Genomic DNA, 23,643 nt, shown 5'->3' on the forward strand with positions numbered 1-23,643 from the left:
TCCATATTTACAAAGAATTTTGCATTTATAAAAAAAAAATGCAATTCAAGAGGTTGTGTGTGGATAGTAAATTATACTTGTGCGTTGTTTTGTTTATGGTACACATTTGTGAGTTGTACTCTATCTCCGTATGGGGTCTCGTGATGCGATCGAGGGGCGGGTTAATAACAAGGAGCTCGTCTGAGTGTATTTCTAAGGGAGTTATTTTACGCTGGCCGGGTTGAATTGTAATCACGTTGGCATGGGAAAACCATAGGCATTAAAACCAGGGGAAAACATCATGCTTCTACGTCACTTTGATTCTGAGCCGACTTCGCCATATGACAGTGGGGGGGGGCACTTGCTTCACGCCCGGGAGGTAGCCCGTCCCCGATTCCAAATCGAATGTAATCTTTCAGCCGGTGCAAAGACGCGTACACGGGCGGGATTAATCGAACTCTCTGTTGTTTTGAATCCGCTAGACACAGACTGGAAGGGGTACGTACGGGTTTGATTAGAAGATGGCGGATGTTGAAGGCGATGAAATTCGGTCGGCTCTCCTTTCGGCTTCCAGTAATGGACCCGCTGCAGGTTCGGTAGTCGGTACCGGAGGCCAAAATGCTACCCAGGTGACGTCAGGTCCACGGATGGTTAAAATTGTAAAGTCGGAATCAGGATATGGATTCAACGTTCGTGGACAAGTTAGCGAAGGAGGACAACTGCGAAGCATTAATGGGGAATTGTACGCCCCTCTTCAGCATGTCAGTGCTGTTTTGCCTGGAGGGGCTGCGGACCGAGCTGGCATATCAAAGGGTGATAGGATTCTTGAGGTGTAAGTCGGCTTTCTTTACCCATAATAGCGGTCGTTAGCTTCCTAGCTGGCATATCCACCAAGACTGGCTAGTTAACGTTAGCAAGCTAGCTAGCTATCTAGCTACGTCTAACTTAGCTAGATAGGTTAATTGTCAACTCTACCTCTGATTTTTAAAACTAGCTAGCTAAGTTAGCTGTCCAGAGTCAATATATACTATATATACGCAAGTATGTGGACACCCCTTCAAATGACTGGTTTCGGCTATTTCAGCCACACCAGTTGCTGACAGGTGTGTAAAATCGAGCTCACAGTCATGCAATCTCCATACACATACATTGGCAATAGCTAGTGGCACCGTCATAGGATGCCACCTTTCCAACAAGTCAGTTCCTCAAATGTATGACCTTGTAGAACTTCCCTGGTCAGCTGTTATTGTGAAGTGGAAATGTCTAGCAACAACGTGGTAGGCCACACAAGCTCGCAGAACGGGACCACCGATCCAAACTGCATCTGGACGCAACTTGAGCACAAGAACCGTTCCTCGATAGCTTCATAAAATGGGCTTCTATGGCCGAGCAGCCACACAAACCTAAGATCACCATGTATAATGCCAAATGTCGGCTGGAGTGGTGTAAAGGTCACCGCCACTGGACTCTGGAGCAGTGGAAACTGGTTCTCTGGAGTGATGAATCACGCTTCACCATGGCAGTCCGACGGACAAATCTGGGTTTGTCGGATGCCAGGAGAACACTACCTGCCCCATTGCATAGTGCCAACTGTACAGTTTGGTGGAGGAGGAATCATAGTCTGGGGCTGTTTTTTTATGGTTCGGGCTAGGCCCCTTAGTTCCAGTGAAGGGAAATCTTAACGCTACAGCATACAAATAACATTATAGAACAGGGGTAGGCATCCCTGGTCCTGGAGTGCTGCAGCATGTTCATGGTTTTTGATTTAACCAACTTGGACCAGGTGTGTGGAATTTAGTCAGTCACTGAACTGATCATTTAGCTCAGTTGGTCAGGTGTGGTGCCTAGTTGGACCAGTCCTGAGGCACTTGAGGAACAGGGTTACTTACCCCTATTGTAGATTATTCTGTGCTTCCAACTTTGTGGCAACAGTTTGGAGAAGGTCCTTTCCTGTTTCAGAATGACAATGCTCCCAAGCACAAAGCGAGGCCCATACAGAAACGGTTTGTTGAGACTGGCGTGGAAGAACTTGACTGGCCTGCACTGAGCCCTGACCTCAACCCCTTCGAACACCTTTGGGATGAATTGGAATGCTGACTGCAAGCCATACCTAATCGCCCAACATCAGTGCCCGACCTCACCAATGCTCTTGTGGCTGAATGGAAGCAAGTCCCCCCAGCAATGTTCCAACAACTAGTGGAAGTCTTCCCAGAAGAGGTGGAGGCTGTTATAGCAGCTCCATAGTAATGCCCATGATTTTGGAATGAGATGTTCGACGAGCATGTGTGCACATACTTTTAGCCATTTAGTGTATGTATCTGGGGAGGACATTTCTCAATGGACAATTATCATTGTTACTTGCTGTAAATATGTACAGTACCAGTCAAAAGTTTGGACACACCTACTCATTCAAGTTTTTTAAATTGGATTTACTATTTTCTACACTGTAGAATAATAGTGAAGACAAACTATGAAATAACACACATGGAGCACATGGAATCATGTACTAACCAAGTTCTAAACAAATCCAAATGTATTTTATATTTGAGATTCTTCAAAGTAGCCAACCTTTGCCTTGATGACAGCTTGGCATTTTCTCAACCAGCTCCATGAGGAATGCTTTTCCAACAGTCTTGAAGGAGTTCCCACATATGCTGAGCACTTGTTGGCTGCTTTTCCTTCACTCTGCGGTCAAGCAAAGCACCATCACACCATACATGCTGAGATCATCCGTTCACCTACTCTACGTCTCACAAAGACACAGCGGTTGGAACCAAAAATTGCAAATTTGTATTCTTCAGACCAAAGGACAGATTTCCACTGGTCATGTTTCTTAGCACAAGCAAGTCTCTTCTTATTATTGGTATCCTTTAGTAGTGGTTTCTTTGCAGCAATTCAACCATGAAGGCCTGATTCACACAGTTTCCTCTGAACAGTTGTTGAGATGTCTGATACTTGAACTCTGTGAAGCATTTATTTTGGCTGCAAACTGAGGTGCATTTAACGATAATGAACTTATCCTCTGCAGCAGAGGTAACTCTGGGTCTTCTTTTCCTGTAGTGGTCCTCATGAGAGCCAGTATCATCATAGCGTTGGATGGTTTTTGCAACTGCACTTGAAGAAACTTTATAGAATAGAGTTCTTAGTAATGATGGACTGTCATTTCTCTTTGCTTATTTGAGCAGTTCTTGCCATAATATGGACTTGGTCTTTTACCAAATAGGGCTATCTTCTGTATTCTACCTCTACCTTGTTACACCAACTGATTGGCTCAAATGCATTAAGAAGGAAAGAAATTACACAAATTAACTTTTAACAGGCACACCAGTATATCAAAATGCAATTCAGGCGACTACCACATGAAGCTGGTTGAGAGAATGCCAAGAGTGTGCAAAACTGTCATCAAGGCAAAGGGTGGTTTCTTTGAAGAATGTCATATAAAATTATATTTTGACACTTTTTTGGTAACTACATGATCCCATATGTGTTATTTCATAGTTTATGTCTTCAGTATTATTCTACAATGTAGGACATAGTAAAAATAAAGAGATCTGTGTGTAATATATATAAACTTTTAGTGCATTTACGAGGCATTACAATACATTGTGAGATACACGTTGCCGACTTCAGATGAGTACCGTGGGGCTTGGACTCTAGACATTTTTGTGAGAAGACCGATATCTGGTATGTCTCATGGTCTGACAAACAGTTGTAGCTCAGCCATCTTCCACTGCAGATGCGGAAGGCCCACATAGTTGGAAGCGAATTGAGATGCAGCCCATGCCAAAAAAACTATAGCTTAAACGGACAGATTTTGATGGTTATTTAAAATATAATAATATATATATATATTCTACCGTTCAAAATTTTGGGGTCACTTAGAAGTTTCCTTATTTTTCAAAGAAAGAACATTTTGTGTCCATTTTAAAATAACATCAAATTGATCAGAAATACAGTGTAGACATTGTTAATGTTGTAAATGACTATTGTAGTTGGAAACAGCTGATTTTTTTAATGGAATATCTACATAGGTGTACAGAGGCCCATTATCAGCAACCATCACTCCTGTGTTCCAATGGCACGTGGTGTTAGCTAACCCAAGTTTTATCATTTTAAAATGCTAATTGATCATTAGAAAACCCTTTTGCAATTATGTTAGCACAGCTGAAAACTGTTGTGCTGTTTAAAGAAGCAATAAAACTGGCCTTTAGACTAGTTGAGTATCTGGAGCATCAGCATTTGTGGGTTCGATTACAGGCTCAAAATGGCCAGAAACAAAACTTTCTTCTGAAACTCGTCAGTCTATTCTTGTTCTGAGAAAGGAAGGCTATTCCATGCGAGAAATTGCCAAGAAACTGAAGATCTTGTACAACGCTGTGTACTACTCCCTTCATAGAACAGCGCAAACTGGCTCTAACCAGAATAGAAAGAGGAGTGGGAGGCCCTGGTGCACAACTGAGCAAGAGGACAAGTACATTAGTGTCTACTTTGAGAAACAGACGCCTCAGGTCCTCAACTGGCAGCTTCATTAAATAGTACCCGCAAAACACCAGTCTCAACGTCAACAGTGAAGAGGCGACTCCAGGATGCTGGCCTTCTAGGCATAGTTGCAAAGAAAAAGCCATATCTCAGACTGGCTAATAAAAATAAAAGATTAAGATGGGCAAAAGAACACAGACACTGGACAGAGGAAGATAGATGTGTGTGTCCATAACACTTTTTTCCTAAGTTTGAGGTGTTCGATTCACAAAGAACATTTGTGAGACTCAGAAAAAATGAAAATATGCTGGAGGAGTGCTTGACGCCATATGTCAAGCATGGTGGAGGCAATGTGATGGTCTGGTGTGTGCTTTGGTGGTGGTTAAGTGGGAGATTTCACCAGGGTAAAATACATTTTGAATAAGAAGACTATCTCTCCGTTTTGCAACGCCATGCCATACCCTGTGGACGGCGCTTAATTGGAGCCAATTTCCTTCTACAACAGGACAATGACCCAAAGCACAGCTCCAAACTATGCAAGAACTATTTAGGGAAGAAGCAGTCAGCTGGTTTTCTGTCTATAATGGAGTGGCCAGCACAGTCACCTGATCTCAACCCTTTTGAGCTGTTGTGGGAGCAGCTTAACTGTATGTATGTATGTAAGAAGTGCCCATCAAGCCAATACTACTTGTGGGAGGTGCTTCAGAAAGCATGGGGTGAAATCTCTAGAGATTTCCTCAACAAATTGACAACTAGAATGCCAAAGGTCTGTAAGGCTGTAATTGCTGCAAATTGAGGATTCTTTGACAAAAGCAAAGTTTGAAGGACACAATTTTTATTTCAATTAAAAATCATTATTTATAACCTTGTCAACGTCTTGACTATATTTTCTAATCATTTTGCAACTCATTTGATGTATATTTTCATGGAAAACAAGGACCTTTCTAAGTGACCCAAACTTTTGAACGGTAGTGTATATATTACTTAGATTGATGCACGGGTGTGTCAATACCCTTCAGCATTAAAATCAAATCTAGCTAGCTAACGTTAGCTCGTGGTTTACAACAGGATTTTTGGAGTCAACTCCGACACACAGAAATGGATGAGCACACACATTACCTAATTATTGCGGAGTCCTACTAGGAAGACTACATTTGCATTCTAGAGGACTGACATGAGCATAATGCTGCTCATCAATTTAGCATATAAAAGGCCTATTTTGTTTGAATATAGCTGGTCTGTAGGAACTAAAATATTTTGGTGATATTTTTGCTCTGCGCAGCCTTGACGAATCCTATGGGATGATGTGGCGCACTATACTCCAAGCCTATTCTTTGCCACTTTATAGCCCTATTCGGACCGGTATTACTAGAGACATTGGTTATGTAATTATTATCCAAGCATGCACATTAAACCTCTAACTAGGGGGCAGTATTTTCATTTTTGGAAAAAGAACGTTCCCAAAGTAAACAGGCTTTTTTGTCAGGACAAGATGCCAGAATATGCATATACAGCTTGGGATAGAAAACACTCTAAAGTTTCCAAAACTGTAAAAATATTGTCTGTGAGTATAACAGAACTGATATTGCAGGCGAAAGCCTGAGAGAAATCCAATCCGGAAGTGACTCATGTTTTGAAATTTCTGCGTTCCGATGCTTCCCTATTGGTGCAGTGAATGGGCTATCAACCAAATTACTTTTTCTACGTACTCCCCAAGGTGTCTACAGCATTGTGACGTAGTTTCACGCCTTTATGTTGAAGAATGACTGTAAGCGGCTACATTGCGCAAGTGGTCACCTGATGGCTCTCAGAGAGATTCTTGCGTAAAATACAGAGGTAGCCATTTTTCCTCTTGGTCCTACTGAAAAACCAATTGTCCCGGTAGATATATTATCGAATAGATATTTGAAAAACACCTTGATAGATTATAAACAACGTTTGCCATGTTTCTGTCGAAACATGTTATTATGGAGCTAATTTGGAATATTTTCCGGTCGATTTCTCAGCCAAACGTGAAGAACAAACGGAGCTATTTCGCCTACAAAAATAATATTTTGGGGAAAAAGGAACATTTGCTATCTAACTGGGAGTCTCGTGAGTGAAAACATCCGAAGCTCATCAAAGGTAAACGATTTAATTTGATTGATTTTCGTGACCAAGTTGCCTACTGCTAGCTGGACATAATGCTATGCTAGGCTATCAATAAACTTACACAAATGCTTGTCTTGCTTTGCCTGTAAAGCATATTTTAAAAATCTGAGTTGACAGGGTGATTAACAAAAGGCTAAGCTGTGTTTAAATATATTTCACTTGTGATTTCATGAATAGGAATATTTGCTAGTAATATTTATGTTCGTTGCGTTATGTTAATTAGTGTCAGATGATGACAACGATCCTGGACACGGGATGGGTAGTTACAACATTAAGGGGACAATACACACCATTTTTTTCAAACTGAATTGACTCATGATTCAATCATGGAGGTTTTAATTCTAGACGGGAAGATATTTCAGTCATTCTAGAAGTTAATAGGCTACACTAACTCATGCTTGGCGGCCAAATGTGTAGGTTTTCCCCATCCATAATATTTAAATTGAAGTGTGATCATAATCATTATTTTAGCCAAATCCCCCCCCAAATCTTCCCTACAGGAAGGTAGCTCTCCAGGAACAGGGTTGGAGAGCCCTTCCCTAGGATATCAACAGCCAGCCAGGGTTTCTTTAAATAAGCTATAGCCAAAATACTTTTTATTGCACATTTTAGACCTAATTAAACTGATGCATTTGGTGACGTTCGACTTCAATTCACTGGCACTGTGAAGAATAGCTTAGCCATATTAATTAATAGCCAAATGTCACACACATGCATACAGTACCAGTCAAAAGTTTGGACACACATACTCATCCAAGGTTTTTTTTTCTCCTTTTTTCTATGTTGTAGAATAATAATGAAGACAAACTATGAAATAACAAATATGGAATCATGTAGTAAGCAAAAATGTGTTAAACAAATCTAAATATATTTGACATTCTTCAAAGATAACAACTTTGCACCTTCACCTGGAATGCTTTTCCAACAGTCTTGAAGGAGTTCCCACATATGTTGAGCACTTGTTGACTGCTTTTCCTTCACTCTGCGGTCAAGCAAAGCACCATCACACCATACATGCTGAGATCATCCGTTCACCTACTCTACGTCTCACAAAGACACAGCGGTTGGAACCAAAAATTGCAAATTTGTATTCTTCAGACCAAAGGACAGATTTCCACTGGTCATGTTTCTTAGCACAAGCAAGTCTCTTCTTATTATTGGTATCCTTTAGTAGTGGTTTCTTTGCAGCAATTCAACCATGAAGGCCTGATTCACACAGTTTCCTCTGAACAGTTGTTGAGATGTCTGATACTTGAACTCTGTGAAGCATTTATTTTGGCTGCAAACTGAGGTGCATTTAACGATAATGAACTTATCCTCTGCAGCAGAGGTAACTCTGGGTCTTCTTTTCCTGTAGTGGTCCTCATGAGAGCCAGTATCATCATAGCGTTGGATGGTTTTTGCAACTGCACTTGAAGAAACTTTATAGAATAGAGTTCTTAGTAATGATGGACTGTCATTTCTCTTTGCTTATTTGAGCAGTTCTTGCCATAATATGGACTTGGTCTTTTACCAAATAGGGCTATCTTCTGTATTCTACCTCTACCTTGTTACACCAACTGATTGGCTCAAATGCATTAAGAAGGAAAGAAATTACACAAATTAACTTTTAACAGGCACACCAGTATATCAAAATGCAATTCAGGCGACTACCACATGAAGCTGGTTGAGAGAATGCCAAGAGTGTGCAAAACTGTCATCAAGGCAAAGGGTGGTTTCTTTGAAGAATGTCATATAAAATTATATTTTGACACTTTTTTGGTAACTACATGATCCCATATGTGTTATTTCATAGTTTATGTCTTCAGTATTATTCTACAATGTAGGACATAGTAAAAATAAAGAGATCTGTGTGTAATATATATAAACTTTTAGTGCATTTACGAGGCATTACAATACATTGTGAGATACACGTTGCCGACTTCAGATGAGTACCGTGGGGCTTGGACTCTAGACATTTTTGTGAGAAGACCGATATCTGGTATGTCTCATGGTCTGACAAACAGTTGTAGCTCAGCCATCTTCCACTGCAGATGCGGAAGGCCCACATAGTTGGAAGCGAATTGAGATGCAGCCCATGCCAAAAAAACTATAGCTTAAACGGACAGATTTTGATGGTTATTTAAAATATAATAATATATATATATATATTCTACCGTTCAAAATTTTGGGGTCACTTAGAAGTTTCCTTATTTTTCAAAGAAAGAACATTTTGTGTCCATTTTAAAATAACATCAAATTGATCAGAAATACAGTGTAGACATTGTTAATGTTGTAAATGACTATTGTAGTTGGAAACAGCTGATTTTTTTAATGGAATATCTACATAGGTGTACAGAGGCCCATTATCAGCAACCATCACTCCTGTGTTCCAATGGCACGTGGTGTTAGCTAACCCAAGTTTTATCATTTTAAAATGCTAATTGATCATTAGAAAACCCTTTTGCAATTATGTTAGCACAGCTGAAAACTGTTGTGCTGTTTAAAGAAGCAATAAAACTGGCCTTTAGACTAGTTGAGTATCTGGAGCATCAGCATTTGTGGGTTCGATTACAGGCTCAAAATGGCCAGAAACAAAACTTTCTTCTGAAACTCGTCAGTCTATTCTTGTTCTGAGAAAGGAAGGCTATTCCATGCGAGAAATTGCCAAGAAACTGAAGATCTTGTACAACGCTGTGTACTACTCCCTTCATAGAACAGCGCAAACTGGCTCTAACCAGAATAGAAAGAGGAGTGGGAGGCCCTGGTGCACAACTGAGCAAGAGGACAAGTACATTAGTGTCTACTTTGAGAAACAGACGCCTCAGGTCCTCAACTGGCAGCTTCATTAAATAGTACCCGCAAAACACCAGTCTCAACGTCAACAGTGAAGAGGCGACTCCAGGATGCTGGCCTTCTAGGCATAGTTGCAAAGAAAAAGCCATATCTCAGACTGGCTAATAAAAATAAAAGATTAAGATGGGCAAAAGAACACAGACACTGGACAGAGGAAGATAGATGTGTGTGTCCATAACACTTTTTTCCTAAGTTTGAGGTGTTCGATTCACAAAGAACATTTGTGAGACTCAGAAAAAATGAAAATATGCTGGAGGAGTGCTTGACGCCATATGTCAAGCATGGTGGAGGCAATGTGATGGTCTGGTGTGTGCTTTGGTGGTGGTAAAGTGGGAGATTTCACCAGGGTAAAATACATTTTGAATAAGAAGACTATCTCTCCGTTTTGCAACGCCATGCCATACCCTGTGGACGGCGCTTAATTGGAGCCAATTTCCTTCTACAACAGGACAATGACCCAAAGCACAGCTCCAAACTATGCAAGAACTATTTAGGGAAGAAGCAGTCAGCTGGTTTTCTGTCTATAATGGAGTGGCCAGCACAGTCACCTGATCTCAACCCTTTTGAGCTGTTGTGGGAGCAGCTTAACTGTATGTATGTATGTAAGAAGTGCCCATCAAGCCAATACTACTTGTGGGAGGTGCTTCAGAAAGCATGGGGTGAAATCTCTAGAGATTTCCTCAACAAATTGACAACTAGAATGCCAAAGGTCTGTAAGGCTGTAATTGCTGCAAATTGAGGATTCTTTGACAAAAGCAAAGTTTGAAGGACACAATTTTTATTTCAATTAAAAATCATTATTTATAACCTTGTCAACGTCTTGACTATATTTTCTAATCATTTTGCAACTCATTTGATGTATATTTTCATGGAAAACAAGGACCTTTCTAAGTGAGCGCAAACCAGATGGGATGGCGTATCCCTGCAGAATGCTGTGGTAGCCATGCTGGTTAAGTGTGCCTTGAATTCTAAATAAATCAGTGTGTCAGAAGCAAAGCACCATTTTACCACCTCCATGCTACAAGGTGGGAACCACACATACGGAGATCATCCGTTCACCTACTCTGCATCTCACAAAGACACAGCAGTTGGAACCAAAAATCAGACCAAAGGACAGATTTCCACCAGTATAATGTTCATTGCTTGTGTTTCTTGGCCCAAGCAAGTCTTTTTTCTTATTATTGGTGTCCTTTAGTAGTGGTTTCTTTGCAGCAAAGTTCTTGAAATTTTCCACATTGACTGACCATGTCTAAAAGTAATGATGGACTGTCGTTTCTCTTTGCTTATTTGAGCGGTTCTTGCCGTAATATGGACTTAGCCCTATCTGGTAAAAGACCATCTTCTGTATACCAACCCTACCTTGTCACAAAACAACTGATTGACTCAAATGCATTAAGAAGGAAAGGAATTCCACAAATGTACTTTTTAACAAGGCATACCTGTTAATGTAAATGCATTCCAGGTGACTACCTCATGAAGCTCTTTTGAGAGAATGCCAAGAGTGTGCAAAGCTGTCAAGGCAAAGGGTGGCTATCTCAAATATAAAATATATTTTCATTTGTTTTAACACTTTTTTTTGGTTACTACATGATTCCATATGTGTTATTTCATAGTTTTGATGTCTTCACTATTATTCTGCAATGTAGAAAATAGTAAAAATGAAATAAATGTGTCGTGTGTGTGTGTGTTACATACAGTAACGCTATCGACTGTGCCACAAAAGCAGGAACGATATATATATATTACACACACAGTTGAAGTCGGAAGTTTACGTACACTTAGGTTGGAGTCATTTAAAACTCGTTTTTCATCCACTTATCAAATTTCTTGTTAACAAACTATAGTTTTGGCAAGTCGGTTAGGACATCTACTTTGTATTTGGTAGCATTGCCTTTAAATTGTTTAACTTGGGTCAAACTTTTTGGGAGCCTTCCACAAGCTTCCCACAATAAGTGGGAACGGAAAAAGCATGTGCAAGCAAGGAGCTGGTGTAACCAAGTCAGGTTTGTGGGCCTCCTTGCTTGCACATGCTTTTTCCGTTCTGCCCACAAATTTTCTATAGGATTGAGGTCAGGGCTTTGTGATGGCCACTCCAATACCTTGACTTTGTTGTCCTTAAGCCATTTTGCCACAACTTTGGAAGTATGCTTGGGGCCATTGTCCATTTGGAAGACCTATTTGTGGCCAACTTCCTGACTGATGTCTTGAGATGTCGCTTCAATATATTCACGTAATTTTCCTCCCTCGTGATGCCATCTATTTTGTGAAGTGCACCAATCCCTCCTGCAGCAAACCACCCCCACAACATGATGCTGCCACCCCGTGCTTCATGGTTGGGATGGTGTTCTTCGGCTTGCAAGCCTCCCCCTTTTTCCTCCAAACATAACATAGTTCTATTTTTGTTTCATCAGACCAGAGGACATTTCTCCAAAAAGTACAATCTTTGTCTCCATGTGCATTTGCAAACCGTAGTCTGGCTTTTTGATGGCAGTTTTGGAGCAATGGCTTCTTCGTTGCTGAGCAGCCTTTCAGGTTATGTCGATGTAGGACTCATTTTACTGTGGATATATATATACTTTTGTACCTGTTTCCTCCAGCATCTTCACAGGGTCCCTTGCTGTTGTTCTGGGATTGATTGGCACTTTTCTCACCTAAGTACGTTCATCTCTAGGAGACAGAACACGTCTCCTTTCTGAGCGGTATGATGGCTGCATGGTTCCATGGTGCTTATACTTGCGTACTATTGTTTGTACAGATGAATGTGGTACCTTCAGGCGTTTGTAAATTGCTCCCAAGGATGAACCAGACTTGTGGAGGTCTACAATTTTTTTCTGAGGTCTTCTTTAGATTTTCCCATGATGTCAAGCAAAGAGGCACTGAGTTTCAAGGTAGGCCTTGAAATACATCCACAGGTACATCTCCAATTGATTCAGGCTAATTGACATCATTTATCAGAAGCTTCTAAAGCCATGGCATAATTTTCTGGAATTTTCCAATCTGTTTAAAGGCACAGTCAATTTAGTGCATGTAAACTTCTGACCCACTGGAATTGTGATGCAGTGAATTATGTGAAATAATCTGTCGTGTCATGCGCAAAGTATATGTCCTAACCGACTTGCCAAAACTATAGTTTGTTAACAAGAAATTTGTAGAGTGGTTGAAAAATGAGTTTTAATGACTCCAACCTAAGTGTATGTAAACTTCCGACTTCAACTGTGTGTGTAATATATATATATCGTTCCTGCTTTTGTGGCACAGTCGATAGCGCGCCAGACCTCGGGCTAGAAGGTCGAAGGTTCGAGACCTGCTCCCTGCTGTTTCATTACATTGGTGTCAGAAGTGATTGGACCTTGCATCCACAACAGTGCGTGTGCTTGGATGGTGCGCGTTCGTGTAAGACGTAGAGTCGCAAGCTAGCGTGAGGACACGCTCTTTGAAAGGAGGGAGTAGTGTAACGACCCTGGGTTTATAAGCGAGGAAATCGACCCTGCTGCACGAGCATGCTTTTGCGGCACAGTCGATAGCGCGCCGGACCTCGGGCTAGAAGGTCGAGGGTTCGAGGCCTACTCCCTGCTGTTTCATTACAATATATATATATATATATATATATATATATATATATATATATATATATTTACATATACACTTAGTGAATTTACAAGATGACACAGCTGGCGTTGCAGTACAGCGCCACCCGGGAGGCCACACCCCTGCCATATTTCTGAGTGTATTTGTGTGCAAGTCGGTGTGTCTGGGTGGAGTTGAAACAGGCATGGCTGGACCCTTGAGACACTGTACAACAATGTTTTTTTTGCCAAGGCCAACACCTCAAGTCATAAATAGCCTATTTTAATCAACCTCGGAGGAGATAATTAACTTTTCATACCATCGTTTAAAAAAATAAAGGCTGCAAAGGATATGGTCTTTCTGTACCACATTACTCCATTCATGTCTCTTCAGGGCACATATTTTTCTGCTTTTATATGAAATATTAGTTTCCCTTACTCTTGAATAACATGAGTGGAAAATGGAATTGATACCAAACTTTTCCCTCTCAATGAAAAATCGAGAGAAAGAATGAGGAACATGGTAGACCCAACTTGAATCATCAACAGATTTACTGTGTCCCAAATGGCACCCTATTCCCTACGTAGTGCACTACGGGCCCTGGTAAATATATAGAAAATGAGGTGCCGTTGGGATTGCCTTCCTAACGCTAGGCTATATTTTTATCAACAACTAGTGCAACTTGCCACTCTGCCTGTGTCGTATGATCGATACTGTTCATGTGACACATTAACCAGCTACTTCTGCTTTCCCAACGGTTGGAAATAAACTTTGTGTGGTCATCAAGTTATTCTCCCGGTGCCGACACCACCTCTAGCTCACATGTCAGTGGATCAGGCCTATAGGTTGACCAAAGTTGGTTTTATTTGTGCATGCACATTCTCTGTTTTACCAGATGGCTTTAGGATGATGTCAGTCGCCGCTATTGACTGTGCAAAACTTAAAATCTAGGCAATGTTTTAATTTGCGATTTCAATTAATTTAGATCCACCCTTGTCAATGAGTGAAACATGTCTTATGAAGTAGCCTAGTATCAAGAAGTTGGGCAACTCTTTCTTGGTACTTTTCCTGTTTATTTTGTCTTCATCCCTATTCAGTTCCCTACCTTCTCGTTTCTCGGAGAGGGGTTATCCTACACCAGGGATGGGCAACTGGTGGCCCTCAGATCAATTCAAAATTTGTTTGTGCATCAGCCCCTCATGAGTTCAGATTTTGTGGCACCCACCCCCATCAGTTGCCCATCCCTGACCTACACACTCTAGCCCTTTTTGTCTCCCGTTCTTTTGAGTACCCCTGAATAAGCTTGAGGAAAGATCCAATTTCCCCTCAAGTCTTGTTTCTTTCTCTTTCATATTAAACTCCTTTCTCTTCCATCTCCCCCCCACCTCTCAGCCTCTGTCTCTCTCACTCTTTTTGGTTGTTGTTGGTATTACTGAAATGAATAAGTAATGATGGAAACAGTGTGTATGGCAAGCAGGTGCTGCCCTGCCCTCTCTCCACCCCTTGGTTCTGATAAGCAGATTAGCCAATACACCTGCTGCCATCGGGCCTCAGTACTGTTAGTTAGGCTTGGGCGGTATACGGTAGGGATGTGGCAAATTGTCAATTTTGCTTTTTAAATTGGGTTTCCATTCAAACAAAACAAATCATACAATTGCACGTCAATTCACAATGTACACTGAGCCAAAATATAAATGCAACATGTAAAGTGTTGGTCCCATGTTTCATAAGATGAAATTAAAGAACCCAGAATTTCCATTTACACATAATGCTTATTTCTCTAAAATGTTGTGCACATGTTTGTTTACATCCCTGTTAGTGAGCATTTCTCATTTGCCAAGATAATCCATCCACCTGACAGGTGTGGCATATCAAGAAGCTGATTAAACGGCATGATCATTACACAGGTGCACCTTGTGCTATGTACAATAAAAGGCCACTCTAAAATATGCAGTTTTGTCACAACACAATGCCACAGATGTCTCAAGGTTTGAGGGAGCACACAATTGGCATGCTGAATGCAGGAATGTCCACCAGATAATGTTAATTTCTCTACCATAAGCCGCCTCATGTCATTTTAGAGAATTTGGCAGTACTTCCAACCGGCCTCACAACCGCAGACCACGTGTATGGGGAATAGGCCTAACCAAAAACTACCACCATGAATAGGCATAACATGAGCACTAATTCCATTCCGCCATCTCTCGCTCTATGCGTCCCACAGTAATGGAGTGAGCGTGGAGGGGGCCACCCACAAGCAGGTGGTGGATCTGATCCGGACCGGAGAGAGGGAGCTGGTGCTGTCCGTGCTGTCTGTGCCTCCCCAGGAGGCCGACTGCCTGGAGGCCGGGGATGAGAGCGCGGCCCAGCTCAGCTACGACTACAGCGACAAGCAGGCCGTACCCATCTCCATCCCCACCTTCAAGCACGTGGAGCAGCACGCCGAGAGGTTTGTGGTAAGTAAAAAATGTATTACAGTGAGGTTTCTGGACGGCCTTGTTTACTACAGATGTGGGCTTTTAGAAAAGTTTAGTCAGTGTCTTTTCCGGTGCAGATTTCGGCCAAGCCAAAATGTGTAGGCCACTGCCAGTTAACACATGTACAATGCAACCTATATTTATCCCTTCCAAGTTAAAGAATGTGTATGTGCAGGGCTCTAAATTAAATACATTAATTGGTGGCACTGCTGCTCCTAACTTAAAAATGTAGGAGCACAATATAATATATAGGAGTACCAGAAAATATGCTTCTGCGTTCTTCTGAAACACATGTTGTGCCCTACAAACAAATATGTAACCCTATAAATACATGTTTTGTTTTAAAATGTTGATACAAATACCTAATCATTGAAATAAGTCATTTGTGGAATATTAGGTTTCAACATGATGTAAAAACAATATTTTCACACTGCGATGCATTACATAAATTGTACACTTGCTTTTTTCACAAACCTTTTTCTCATGGCATGTTCATAATGAAACTGTAAACGCACTGGCAACCTAACACACTAGACAACTACATCAAAACTTGAGTTGCGTGGGGATTTGCTAAATTAAGGACTTCAAGAGCAGCTTGAGCCGCCACTCGTGCTACTGAAAACAGGTGCATCTTTCTTAATGTTCACCATTTATACTCACGTTTTAAGAGGATGTTATTCCCTTAATACTGGGAGTTGAGACAGTTAATAGCATTACAAAGCTAAAATGGGGCACTATAAAATCTGTGTTTCAGAGAACGCGGTATAATCATGGACTCCAGACATTAAAACGGAATGTATTGAATTTAGTATGGAGTCAACTAAAATGTATTGAACCAAGTTCATGTTAAGTCATTAACAAAATCCATCTGGGATTTGTATTTTCGTGCACATTTCTGAAACTGCGTGTAGATGTACACTTTGTGGTAGCAGTTAGCGATTATGCTAATGATAACCTTCTGGTAGAGATCAAATCAAACTTTATTTGTCACATGCGCCGAATACAAGTGTAGACCTTACCGTGAAATGCTTGCTTACCCATAACCTTAACCAACAGCGCAGTTCAAGAAGATGTAATAAAATATTTACCAAATAGACTAATGTAAAAAATAATAATAAAAAGTAACACAACAAGAATAACAATAACAAGGCTATATACAGGGGGTACCGAGTCAGTGTGCGGGGGTACAGGTTAGTTGAGGTCATTTGTACGTGTAGGTAGAGGTGAAGTGACTATGCATAGATAATAAACAACGAGTAGCAGCAGTGTACAAAAGAGAGAGGGGGGGGGGGGTTCAATGTAACTTGTCCGGTGGCAAATTTCATTAATGGCTTGGGAGTAGAAGCTGTTGAGGAGCCTTTTGGTCCTAGACTTGGTGCTCCGGTACTGCTTGCCGTGCGGTAGCAGAGAAAACAGTCTATAACTTGGATGGCAATTTTATGGGATTTCCTCTGACACCGCCTATTTTATATAGGTCCTGGATGGCAGGAAGCTTGGCCCCAGTGACGTATGCACTTCCCTCTGTAGCACCTTATCTTACAAGATGCTGAGCAGTTGCCATACCAGGCGGTGATGCAACCAATGCTCTCGATGGTGCAGCTATAGAACCTTTTGAGGATCTGGGGTTTTGTCATGCCCTCTTCACGACTGTCTTGGTATGTTTGGGCTATTATAGTTGGTTGGTGATGTGGATACCAAGGAAACTCGACCCGCTCCACTTACAGCCCTGTCGATGATAATGGGGGCCTGTTCGGCCTGCCTTTTCCTGTAGTCCACAGTCAGCTCCTTTGTCTTGCTCACATTGAGGGAGAGGTTGTTATCCTGGCACCACACTGCCAGTTCTGACCTCCTCCCTATAGGCCATCTCATCGTTGTCGGTGATCAGGCCTACCACTGTTGTGTCGTCAGCAAACATAATGATGGTGTTGTAGTCGTGTTTGGCCACGCAGTTGTAGGTGAACAGGGAGTACAGGAGGGGACTAAGTACACACCCCTTAGAGTTATGGATCAGCTTGACAGACGTGTTATTTTCTACTCTTACCACCTGGGGGCGGAAGTCAGGAAGTCCAGGATCCAGTTGCAGAGGGAGGTGTTTAGTCCCAGAGTCCTTAGCTTAGTGATGAGCTTCGTGGGCACTATGGTGTTGAACGCTGAGCTGTAGTCAATGAACATCATTCTCACATAGGTGTTCCTTTTGTCCAGGTGGGAAAAGGCAGTGTTGAGTGCAATGGAGATTGCCTCATCTGTGTATCTTTTGGGACGGTATGCGAATTGGACAGGGTCAAGGGAGTCTGGGAGGATGTTGTTGATGAGAGCTATGACCAGCCTTTCAAAGCACTTCATGGTTACCGACGTGAGTGCCACGGGGTGGTAAATCATTTAGGCAGGTTACCTTCGCTTCCTTGGGCACAGGGACTATGGTGGTCTGCTTGAAACATGTAGGTATTAGAGACTCGGTCAGGGAGAGGTTGAAAATGTCAGTGAAGACACGACAGTTAGTCCGGTCCGCGCATGCTTTGATTACACGTCCTGGTAGTCCGTCTGGCCAGCAGCTTTGTTAATGTTGACCTGTTTAAAGGTTTTGTTCACATCGGCAACCGAGAGTGTTATCACAGTGCTCCAGAACATCTGGTGCTCACGTGCATGCTTCAGTGTTGCTTGCCTTGATACGAGCATAAAAGGCATTTAGCTCATCTGGTAAGCTCACGTCAGGCAGCTTGCGTCTGGGTTTCCTTTTGTAGTCCATAACAGTTTTCAAGCCCAGCCACATCAGACGATTCAATCTTAATTCAGTATTGACGCTTTACTTGTTTGGTGGTTTGACTGAGGGCATAGCGGGATTTCTTGTAAGCGTCCAGATTCCCACTCCTTGAAAGGGGCAGCTCTAGCCTTTAGTTCGATGCGGATGTTGCCTGTAATCCGTGGCTTCTGGTTGGGATATGTATGTACGGTCACTGTGGGGACGACGTCATCGATGCACTTATTGATGAAGTCGATGACTGAGGTGTTGTACTCCTCAATGCCATTGGATGAATCCCGGGATATATTCCAGTCTGTGCTAGCAAAACAGTCCTGAAGTGTAGCATCCGTGTCATTAGACCACTTCCGTATTGAGCGAGTCACTGGTACTTCCTGCTTTAGTTTTTGCTTGTAGCAACCAGCATGCTCCTGTACTGCCCACGTCTGAGTGATGAAGGAAGATGGGCGAACAGGCCATGGCTCGAGTGGCTGGGGTCCCTTATTTTATCTTCTTGGCCTACCTTCGACATCTGGTGTTGTAGGTGTCCTGATGGGCTGGACAGTGATGCAGCCTGACAGTATGGTCTCTATAGTGCTCCTGTAAAACTCTGAGTGCCCTGTAGGACAGGCCGAATTCTTTCAGCATCCTGAGGTTGAAGAATCGCTGACGTGCTTTCTTCACCACGGTGTCCGTGTGGTTTGACCATTTCAGCTTCTCGGAGATGTGCACGCCAAGGAACTTGAAGTTTTGGACCGCCTCCACGTCGGCCCTGTTGATGAGGATGGGGTGTGCCCAGCCTGGTTCCTCCTGAAGTCTACAATCGGCTCCTTTGTTTTGTTGAGGGAGAGGTTGCCTACCTCCTCCCTATAGTCCGTCTCATCATTGTTTGTAATCAGGCCTACTACTTTTGCGTCGTCAGATGAACTTGATGATAGCGTTGGAATTGTGAGGCCACACAGTCGTGGGTGTACAGGAGGGGACTGTGGACGCACCCTTGTGGGACCCCGTGTTGAGAATCAAGTGTGGAGGAGGTAATGTTGCCTACCTTCACCACCAGGGGGCGGCCCGTTATCTAGCGTGTCCTGCGTTGCATATAATCAATGCAAAGCATGGGGATGATTTAACAAAAGCTCATTTGCGAGAAAAAAAACAATCGTTGCACGACTTTACCAACCATAAACACCAATGCCTTTCTTAAAATCAACACACATAAGTATATATTTTTAAACCTGCATATTTAGCTAAAATAACTCCAGGTTAGCAGGCAATATTAACCAGGTGAAATTGTCACTTCTCTTGCGTTCATTGCACGCAGAGTCAGGGTACATGCAACAGTTTGGACCGCCTGGCTCATTGCGAACTTTTTTGCCAGATATTTACGTAATTATGACACCGATTTAATGTAACAATGTAACAGCAATATTTAGACTTATGGATGCCACCCGTTAGATAAAATACCGAACAGTTTCGTATTTCACTGAATTAATAAACGTTTTGTTTTCGAAATGATAGTTTCCGGATTCGACCATATTAACCTCTCTGGGATATGTGGGACGGTAGCGTCACACCTCGCCAACAGCAAGTGAAAGTGCAGGGTGCCAAATTCAAAACAAAAATCTCATAATTAAAATTCCTCAAGAATACAAGTATTTTACACCATTTTAAATATAACATTCTCGTTAATCCAGCCACAGTGTCTGATTTCAATGCTTTACAGCGAAAGCACCACAAACGATTGTTAGATCACCACCAACTCACAGAAAAACACAGCCATTTTTCCAGCCAAAGAGAGGAGTCACAAAAAGCACAAATAGAGATCAAATTAATCACTAACCTTTGATCATCTTCATCGGATGACACTCATAGGACTTCATGTTACACTATACATGTATGTTTTGATCGATAAAGTGCATATTTATATCAAAAAATCTAATTTTACAATTGCTTGTTTCTGTAAATAGAGCCACATACTCTATTTACAGAAATACTCATTATAAATGTTGATGAAAATACACGTGTTATACATGGAATTAGAGATATACTTCTCCTTAATGCAACCGCTGTGTAAGATTTCAAAAAAACTTTACCGAAAAGCAAACCATGCAATAATCTGAGTACAGCGTTCAGACAACAAAGCAGCCAAAAAGATATTGGGTAGTCAACATTAGTCATAAATAGCATTAGAAATATTCACTTACCTTTGATGATCTTCATCAGAATGCACTCCCAGGAATCGCAGTTCCACAATAATGTTTGTTTTGTTCGATAATGTCCATTTATGTCCAAATAACTTATTTTGTTAGGGCGTTTGGTAAACAAATCCAAAAGCGCATTCAGGTCCAGCCGAAAGACGGACGAGAAGTTCAAAAAGTTCCGTTACAGCCCGTAGAAACTTGTCAAACTAAGTATAGAATCAATCTTTAGGATGATTTTGTCATCAATCTTCAATAATGTTCCAACCGGAGAATTCCTATGTCTGTAGAAAAGCAATGGAACGAGAGCTAACTCTCTCATGCCCGCGCCTCAGAGCCTGTGGCACTCTGCCAGACACCTGACTCATTTCTCTCTCATTCGGTCCCACTTGACAGTAGAAGCCTGAAACAACGTTCTAAAGACTTGACATCTAGTGGAAGCCTTAGGAAGTGCAACATAACCAATGCATACTACAATAGGGGCTGAGTTAAACTACAAGCCTCGGATTTCTCTCAGGTTTTCACCTGCCATATGAGTTCTGTTACACTCTCAGACATCATTCAAACAGTTGTAGAAACTTCAGAGTGTTTTCTATCCAATACTACTAATAATATGCATATATTAGCATCTGGGACAGAGTAGCAGGCAGTTTACTCTGGGAACCTTATTCATCCAAGCTACTCAATACTGCCCCCCTGTCACCAAGAAGTTAATGACCAAAGGCTCGTATTTCTGTGTGTTATTATGTTATAATTAAGCCTATGATTTGATATTTGATAGAGCAGTCTGACTGAGCGATGGTAGGCACCAGCAGGCTCGTAAGCATTCATTCAAACAGCACTTTTGTGCATTTTTCCAGCAGCTCTTCGTTGTGCTTCAAGCATTGCTCTGTTTATGACTTCAAGCCTATCAACATTCGAGATTAGGCTGGTGTAACCGATGTGAAATGGCTAGCTAGTTAGTGGGGTGAGCGCAAATAGCGTTTCAAACATCACTCACTCTGAGACTTGGAGTAGTTGTTTCTCTTGCTCTGCATGGGTAACGCTGCTTCGATGTTGGCTGTTGTCGATGTGTTCCTAGTTCGAGCCCAGGTAGGAGCGAGGAGCGGGAAGGAAGCTATACTGTTACACTGGCAATACTAAAGTGCCTATAAGAACATCCAAGAGTCAAAGGTATATGAAATACAGATGGTATAGAGAAATAGTCCTATAAATATTATAACTTCAACCTAAAACCTCTTACCTTGGAATATTGAAGTCTCATGTTAAAAGGAACCACCAGCTTTCATATATTCTCATGTTCTGAGCAAGGAACTTAAACGTTAGCTTTTTTACATGGCACATATTGCACTTTTACTTTCTTCTCCAACACTGTTTTTGCATTATTTAAACCACATTTATTTTAGCCTAAATGGATTTTTATTGATGTATTATATTAAGTTAAAATAAGTGTTCATTCAGTATTGTTGTAATTGTCATTATTACAAATACATTTCTTTTTTAATTGTCAGATTAATCGGTGTCGGCTTTTTTTGGTCCTCCAATAATCGGTATGGGCGTTGAAAAATCATAATCGGTCGACATCTAATTTGTATCCGCTCTCGTTGGATTTTATTACAATCTGAAAACGATGTAAAGCCACGCCCACTTTTTTAAGAATTGCATTATTGGCTTTAAAGGCATGAAAATAATGCTGCTTGAATGCTTCGTATTTTGACGAATGTAGTACGACATCAGGGAACTTTTGGCATACTAACTATATCCATACTATGACAAATAAGCATAATATATACTCAATTTACGACACAAATAGTATGATTAGTGTGGTTAGTATGAGTATTCGAACACTCATGTCGCTTCGGCAAAAAATGTAGGAGTATATGTAACCAAAAATGTCACACTTAAGATTCCTGTGTACATGTCAAAGTTTTTACAAGTGAATACAGTGCATAATTTCCCCAGTGTTCTGTAGTATGATGCCTTCCCGCTCACCTCGGTCTGTCCCCTACAGGTGTACAACGTGTACATGTCGGGCAGGCAGCTGTGCTCCAAGCGTTACCGAGAGTTTGCTATCCTGAACCAGAACCTGAAGAGGGAGTTTGCCAGCTACATCTTCCCCAAGATACCCGGGAAGTGGCCCTTCTCCCTGTCTGAGCAGCAGCTGGACGCACGCCGCAGGGGCCTGGAGGAGTATCTGGAAAGAGGTGAGGTGTTTGAGGAGAATACGGGAGCAAAGGTAGTGAAGGAGGTATTGTAGAGAATTGAGGAGAGGTAAATAAGGAAAACACTCTAGGTTCAGGATGGCAACTTAATTCCATTCAATAATGTGTAACGCTGACTTGCGGATAGTGCCTATAGATCCAGCACCACAGGCATCATATTACGCAGACGTATATTTCACATATATACTGAGAAAACCAAACATTAAAAACACCTTCCTAATATTGAGTTGCACCCCCCAATTTTGCCCTCAGAACAGAAGGCCAGCATCCCGGAGTCGCCTCTTCACTGTTGACGTTGAGACTGGTGTTTTGCCAGTTGAGGACTTGTGAGGTGTCCGTTTCTCAAACTAGACACTCAAATGTACTTGTCCTCTTGCAGCGGGGCCTCCCACTCCTATTTCTATTCTAGTTAGAGCCAGTTTGCACTGTTCTGTGAAGGGACTAGTACACAGCGTTGTACAAGATCTTCAGTTTCTTGGCAATTTCTCACATGTAATAGCCTTCATTTCTCAGAACTAGAATAGACTGATGAGTTTCAGAAGAAAGTTATTTGTTTCTGGCCATTTTGAGCCTGTAATCGAACCCACAAATGCCGATGACCCAGGTACTCAACTAGTCTAAAGAAAGCCAGTTTTATTGCTTCTTTAACTCTTAGAACCACCCATCCCGGATCCGGGAGAATTATCATCAACAACGCTCAATAGCATAGCGCCACAGTCAAATAATATTACTAGAAAATATTCATATTCATGAAATCACAAGTGCAATATAGGATAACACAGTTTTTTGTTAATCCACCTGTCGTCTCAGATTTTTAAATTATGCTTTACAGCGAAAGCAATACAAGCGTTTGTAAGTTTATCGATTGCTCGACAAAACAATAAGTACACCTAGCATCAGGTAACTTGGTCACGAAAATCAGAAAAGCAATCAAATTAATAGTTTACCTTTGATGATCTTCGGATGTTTTCACTCACGAGACTCCCAGTTAGACAACAAAT

The 23,643-nt window shown here is 41.6% G+C and overlaps 1 protein-coding gene across 2 annotated transcripts in view; it reads left to right on the top strand.

The window, feature by feature from the left end:
* The first annotated feature begins 451 nt into the window (after positions 1-451).
* Positions 452-23,643, top strand: part of LOC139373327 (sorting nexin-27-like) — a 44,561-nt gene continuing 21,369 nt past the window's right edge. Inside the window, exons 1-3 of one of the 2 annotated variants that reach the window (XR_011627562.1) lie at positions 452-811; positions 15,236-15,467; positions 22,432-22,624. Coding sequence is in view for 1 of the 2 variants with exons in the window: in XM_071113724.1 (XP_070969825.1) it covers positions 501-811; positions 15,236-15,467; positions 22,432-22,624 (736 nt within the window). In the remaining variant the exon portion in view is untranslated. The remainder of the gene's footprint in view (positions 812-15,235; positions 15,468-22,431; positions 22,625-23,643) is intronic. The other variant, XM_071113724.1, reaches the window with a different exon arrangement.

The sequence above is a fragment of the Oncorhynchus clarkii genome, chromosome 18, assembly GCF_045791955.1.
Source record: "Oncorhynchus clarkii lewisi isolate Uvic-CL-2024 chromosome 18, UVic_Ocla_1.0, whole genome shotgun sequence".
NCBI lineage: Eukaryota > Metazoa > Chordata > Actinopteri > Salmoniformes > Salmonidae > Oncorhynchus > Oncorhynchus clarkii.